The sequence below is a fragment of the Lepidothrix coronata genome, unplaced genomic scaffold (assembly GCF_001604755.1).
Source record: "Lepidothrix coronata isolate B3197 unplaced genomic scaffold, Lepidothrix_coronata-1.0 Scaffold402, whole genome shotgun sequence".
NCBI classification, from domain to species: Eukaryota; Metazoa; Chordata; class Aves; order Passeriformes; family Pipridae; genus Lepidothrix; species Lepidothrix coronata.
This window is the reverse complement of record NW_016690582.1, coordinates 62,423-68,325: the sequence shown is the minus strand read 5'-3', so window position 1 is coordinate 68,325 and position 5,903 is coordinate 62,423. Positions and strand designations below refer to the sequence as shown.

At 55.3% G+C, this 5,903-nt stretch overlaps 1 protein-coding gene across 1 annotated transcript in view; it reads left to right on the top strand.

The window, feature by feature from the left end:
- Positions 1-5,903, top strand: part of ATP13A1 (ATPase 13A1) — a gene marked incomplete at its 5' end in the record, with an annotated part of 15,754 nt that overhangs the window by 4,138 nt on the left and 5,713 nt on the right. The window contains 9 exons of the mRNA XM_017839347.1: positions 82-178; positions 586-712; positions 1,239-1,376; positions 2,326-2,446; positions 2,859-3,016; positions 3,680-3,855; positions 4,457-4,567; positions 5,013-5,138; positions 5,483-5,652. Of these exons, the coding sequence (XP_017694836.1) occupies positions 82-178; positions 586-712; positions 1,239-1,376; positions 2,326-2,446; positions 2,859-3,016; positions 3,680-3,855; positions 4,457-4,567; positions 5,013-5,138; positions 5,483-5,652 (1,224 nt within the window). The remainder of the gene's footprint in view (positions 1-81; positions 179-585; positions 713-1,238; positions 1,377-2,325; positions 2,447-2,858; positions 3,017-3,679; positions 3,856-4,456; positions 4,568-5,012; positions 5,139-5,482; positions 5,653-5,903) is intronic.

Genomic DNA, 5,903 nt, shown 5'->3' with positions numbered 1-5,903 from the left:
ACTCCGGGCTGGAATGACCCTGGGGGGATTCACTCCGGGCTGGAATGACCCTGGGGGGATTCACTCCGGGCTGGAATGACCCTGGGGGGATTCACTCCGGGTTTCCTGCCCCCTTCCCACAGCCGTGGATAACGGATGCGTCGCCTACGCCCTGAGGACGGGATTCAACACCTCCCAGGTGAGCTGGGAATGGGAATTCCAGGTTCGGTTGGAAGAGGAACTTGTTTGGAGTGAGGTTGGGAAGAGGAAGGAACGAGACTTGGAATGGGAATAAAGTTGGGAAGAGGAAGGAATGAGGTTTGGGAGAGGAAGAAAGGGTGGGGAGAGAAATAAATAAGGTTTGGGTGAGGGATAATTAAAGGTGGGAAGAGAAAGGAACGAGGTTGGGAAGAGGAATAAATAAGGATTGGGAAGAGGATTAAATCAGGCTGGGAAGAGGAAGGAATAAGATTGGGAAGAGGAAGCCCCAGGATTTCCAGGCTCTGGGAACAAAACCCCGGAGCCGGGATTTGAATTCCGGGGCCGTTTTTAAGGAATTCTGTGGGATCCCTTTGAAGCCCTGGCACTGAAGGCTCTTGTTCCCAGGGAAAGCTGCTCCGGACGATCCTGTTTGGAGTGAAGAGGGTGACGGCCAATAACCTGGAGACCTTCATCTTCATCCTCTTCCTCCTCGTCTTCGCCATCGCCGCCGCCGCCTACGTCTGGATCGAGGGTGGGAATGTGCTGGGAATGTGCTGGGAAGGCTCCCCAGGGCCTTGGGATTGTCCCCCCTCCTGGTGGAATTCCCAAAGGGTCAGGGAAGGTGGGGGGGGGCTTGTCCTGAAGGTGTGGGAAGGAGGAGTCCCGGAGTTTGTGGGAAGGACAAATCCCAAAGTTTGTGGGAAGGACAAATGACATTCCCAAAGTTTTTAGGAAGGACAGGACAGGGACTTGTCCCAGAGTTTTTGGGAAGGCCAGGTGCCAATCCTGGGGAATTACTCCTGTATCCACCTTCTCTGGAGCCCGCTCTGGATCCCAGGATCCTTCCCAGGCGGGATCCGCTCCCTGTTCCTCCGGGATGTGGATCTGAGCCGATCCCATCCCGAGCTGATCCGATCCCATTCCAAGCTGAGCTGATCCGATCCCATTCCAAGCTGAGCTGATCCGATCCCATTCCAAGCTGAGCTGGTCTGACCCCATTCCAAGCTGAGCTGATCCGATCCCATTCCAAGCTGAGCTGATCCGATCCCATCCCACAGGCACAAAGGATCCGCGGCGGAACCACTACCGGCTGTTCCTGGAGTGTGCCCTGATCCTGACGTCCGTGGTGCCCCCGGAGCTGCCCATCGAGCTCTCCCTGGCCGTGAACACCTCCCTCATCGCCCTGGCCAAGCTCTGTGAGTCCCCATTCCCAACATTCCCGTCCCAGCATTCCAGGACTCTGCTCCGGGCACAGGCTGGGAGAGCTGGGAATGTTCCCCTGGAGCAGGGAGGGATCCAGGGAGAGCTTCCAGCACATTCCAGGGGCTCCAGGAGAGCGGGAGAGGGACTGGGGAGAAGGGCTGGAGGGATGGGACACAGGGAATGGCTTCCCCCTGGAAAAGGGGGATTGAGGTGGAATTGGGGAAGGAATCCTTGGCTGGGAGGGCGGGGAGGGAATGGGATGGAATTCCCGGAGAAGCTGTGGCTGCCCCATCCCGGGAAGTGTCCAAGGCCAGGCTGGATCCACCTGGGCCCTGGAAGGTGTCCCTGCCTTTGGAATTCACTGGGATAATGGGGTGGATTTTAAAGTCCCTTCCCAGCCAACCCATTCCATGATTCCAGGATTCTTGTATAATTAGGATGAAATTCCTAATGAAATTCCCTTCCTTTTCCTTCTCTTCCTTGTCTTCCCTTTTCCTCCTCCTTCCCTTCCATATTCCTTCCATTCCTATGGAGCAGGAATTTCAGTAGGAATTCCTGTGGAACAGGAATCTCCATTGGCATGAAATTCCTATGGAATTAGGATAAAATTCCAATGATGTTTTCTTCCTTCTCCTTCCTTTCCTTCTCCTTCCCTTCCTTTCTGTTCCCCTCCTTCCTCTTTCCATCCCTGTGGAATAGGAATTCCAACAGGAATCCCTATGGTTTGGGAATTCCCATCCGGATAAAACCTTTGGGACTCTTCCCTGTCTCCCAACCCCCCCAGTTTGGATCCACCATCCGGATCCTTGCGTTGCCAATCCCACTGCTGGGCTGCAATCCCGGCGGATTCCCACCCAAATTCCCTGTTTTCCCTCTCCAGACGTTTACTGCACGGAGCCTTGGGCTGGATTCCCACCCAAATTCCCTGTTTTCCCTCTCCAGACGTTTACTGCACGGAGCCTTTCCGGATCCCCTTTGCTGGGAAAGTCCAAGTTTGTTGCTTCGACAAAACCGGGACCTTGACCAGCGACCACCTGGTGGTGCGGGGGGTGGCCGGGCTCAGGTGGGTCCTGGGAGCCCCCATTCCCGGATTTCCGCGTGGGAATTCCTCGGGAACGTCCCGGCGGGGCAGGGGGAGATCCCTGGGGATTCAGGGAGCGGGGATCTGGTGGGAATTCCCCGGGATTCTGAGGCTACCGAGTTCTTCCCTGCGGCACATCCCGCCCTTCCCGTCCTGCTGCCGAAATTCCCAGTGCTTGGAGCCTCCCAGATCCTTTGGATCTGCCCTTTGATGTGCCAGTTCCCCAAGTTTCCATGGCAGAACCAGCCAAAATCCTGGGATTTGGCCCGAATTCCGACTGAACCAGCCCCGGCGTCCCGTGGCCTTTGCTCCCCGCTGGGTGGGAGCAGGAATTCCGAGCCGGGAATCGTTCCAGGGTGTCCCAGAGCGGGTCTGTTGCCCCGTTATTCCGTAGGGATGGGAAGGAGGTGACTCCCGTGTCCGACATTCCCGTGGAGACCCACCGGGCCATCGCCACCTGCCACTCCCTGGTGCAGCTGGAGGACGGGACACTGGTGGGAGACCCTCTGGAAAAGGCCATGCTCCTGGCCGTGGACTGGACCCTGACCAAAGGTAAACCCCCATTCCAGGGAAATCCGAGCCCGGGGAGTCTGGGATGGGCTGGCTGGGAAGGGACCTTAAGGATCGTCCCGATCCAAGGTCAGGGACACATCCCATGGCCTGAATTCCACCCAAATCCCACTGAGTCCCCCTGAATTCCACCTGAATTCCCCTGAATTCCATCTGAATTCCACCTGAATTCCCCCCAAATTCCCCTGAATTCCATCTGAATTCCCCTGAATTCTGCCTGAATTCCACCCGAATTCCCCTGAATCCCCTCTGAATTCCACTGGAACTATCCTGAATTCCCCTGAATTCCACCTGAATTCCACCTGAATTCCACCCGAATTGTTCTGAATCCTGCCTGAATTCCACCCAAACTGCCATGAATTCCACATGAATTATCCTGAATTCCCCCAAACTGTCTTGAATTCCACCTGAATTACCCCGAGTTCCACCTGAATTCCCCCAATTTGCTCTGAATTCCGGAATTATCCTGAATTTTGCTCAAATTCCTCCCAAACTCCCCCAGATCCCGCCCTCCTTCCCCCCCGGGGTGGGACCTTTTATTTTTGCTTGGGTTTTTTGTTTTTTTTTTATAATTCCCTTTTTTATTCCTCCCCCCCCTCCACAAAAAAAACCCCTTTCAGGATTTCCCGATCTCTTTGTTTCCAGATGAGAAAGTTTTCCCAAGGAGTCTAAAAACTCCGGGGATGAAAATTCACCAGCGCTTTCATTTCTCCAGTGCCCTGAAGCGGATGTCGGTCCTGGCCTCCTACGAGCGCGGCCCCGGCGCCCAACTCGCCTTCGTCGCCGCCGTCAAGGGCGCGCCCGAGACCCTGCGGCCCATGGTGAGGCATTCCCGGGAAAAACACACGGGAATTCCACCCCCACCGGGGCGGGGGGGCGAGGGAGGAGGGCGGAGGGGGCGGGAGAGGAGATGGAGTCGGAATTCCGAGGGATCGAGGGTTGTGTGGGAAGGGAGGGACATGCGGGGTGGGAACAGAGGGTTTGGGGTGGGCGGGGGATCATCCCAAAATCTGTGGGATGGGCAGGGATTCATCCCAGAGTTTGTGGGATGGGCAGGGGATCATCCCAGAGTTTGTGGGATGGGCAGGGGATCATCCCGGAGTTTGTGGGATGGGCAGGGTGGGGAACTTGTCCCAAATTTTGTGGGAAGGAAAGGATGAGGACTTGTCCCAAATTTTGTGGGAAAGACAAGTGACTTGTCCCAAAGTTTTTGGGAAGGACAGGTGACTAATCCCAGAGTTTTTGGGAAGGACAGGATGAGGGATTTATCCCAGAGTTTGTGGGAAGGACAGGTGACGATCCCAGAGTCTGTTTTCTCCTGTTTTCCCCCCTTTTTCCACAAAAAGCTCAAATCTGCTCCTGGGTTCCCTCGGAAACTCCCTGAATCCCCCTTTTTCCCTGTTTTTCCCTCCTTTTTCCCAGTTATCCCAATGTCCCAGCAACTACCACTCCGTGCACCGGGAGATCTCCCACGAGGGTGCTCGGGTCCTGGCCCTGGGCTACAAGGAGCTGGGACACCTCACCCACCAGCAGGTACCTGGATCCTTCCCAGCCTTCACATCCAGGGAAATGGGGTTGCTGGGAGCAGGGCTGGGAAGAGAGGGACTTTTTCTGGGATGTGGGCACCCAAATCTGCTGATAAAATCGGGATTTTCTGGGAAAACCACCCCCCCAGCTGTGAGTTTTGGGGTGTTGTGGATCCGTGTTCCCTGCGGTATTCCCGGTTTCCTGCTCATGAAGCAGGATCAGGTCTTTCCTTGGAACACCTGGAGAGGTTTGGCATGGAATTCCTTGGCCGAGAGCCTGGTTTTAATTGGGAATGAGGAGCTTCTTGTGCCAAAAAAAGCCTTTTTTGAGCAGCTGGAGCCATTCCGGGGGTTCTCTGGCGTTCCCAGGGGGTCGTTTAACTTCAGGGAATCACCTGTTGGAAAAGCCAGGTGCTGTTCCCAGGTGTTCCAAATGGTTCTTCCCTTGGCAGGTGCGGGAGATGAAGAGGGAGACCTTGGAATGTGACCTAAGGTTTGTGGGATTCATCGTGGTCTCGTGTCCCCTCAAAGCCGACTCCAAATCCGTCATCAGGGAGATCCAGAACGCTTCCCACCACGTAAGGACGGGCAGAATTCCAGGGAAAAGGGGCTTGGTCGGGTGGGAAAAGCCCTGGGAGGTCGTGGAGCCCAACCATTCCATGGGCACCACTGAACCCTGTCCCAGGTGCCACTTCCAGGGAATTGGGAGCCCCTGGAGTGAGGGAAAAGGGGGGAAATGGAGGGAAAAGGGGGAAAAGAGGGAAATGCTGTGGATGTGGGGTTGGTTTTGGGGTGGGATAATGGGACAAGGCCCTTCCCTGGGGGGCTGCACCTTGGGGGGGTTGGGACCTGCACCCGCTCCAGGCAGGAATTTTGTTGGTGCCTCTGGAATTCCCAGAATTCCCTCTGCCATGTCCCTCAGGTGGTGATGATCACGGGGGACAACCCCCTGACTGCCTGCCACGTGGCCAGGGAGCTGCACTTCCTGCAGAAGGAAAAGACCCTCATCCTGCAGCCTCCAGCTTCCAAAGGTGCCTGGAACGGGATTTGGGATGGGCTGGGGGGAACGGGCCGAAATGACTCCAAAACAGGGTCAAAATAACTCCAAAATCTGGCCAAAATATCTCCAAAATAGGGTCAGAATAACTCCAAAATCAGGCCAAAATATCTTCAATATAAGGCCAAACTAATTCCAAAGTGAGGCCCAAATATCTCCAAAATAAAGCCCAAATAACACCAAAATAGGGGCAAAACCCACAGAAAACCCCACACTAAAGACACGCTAAAAAACCCCTGAATGCACCAAAATAAGCCCCAAAAGCCCCCAAAATAAGCCCCAAAAG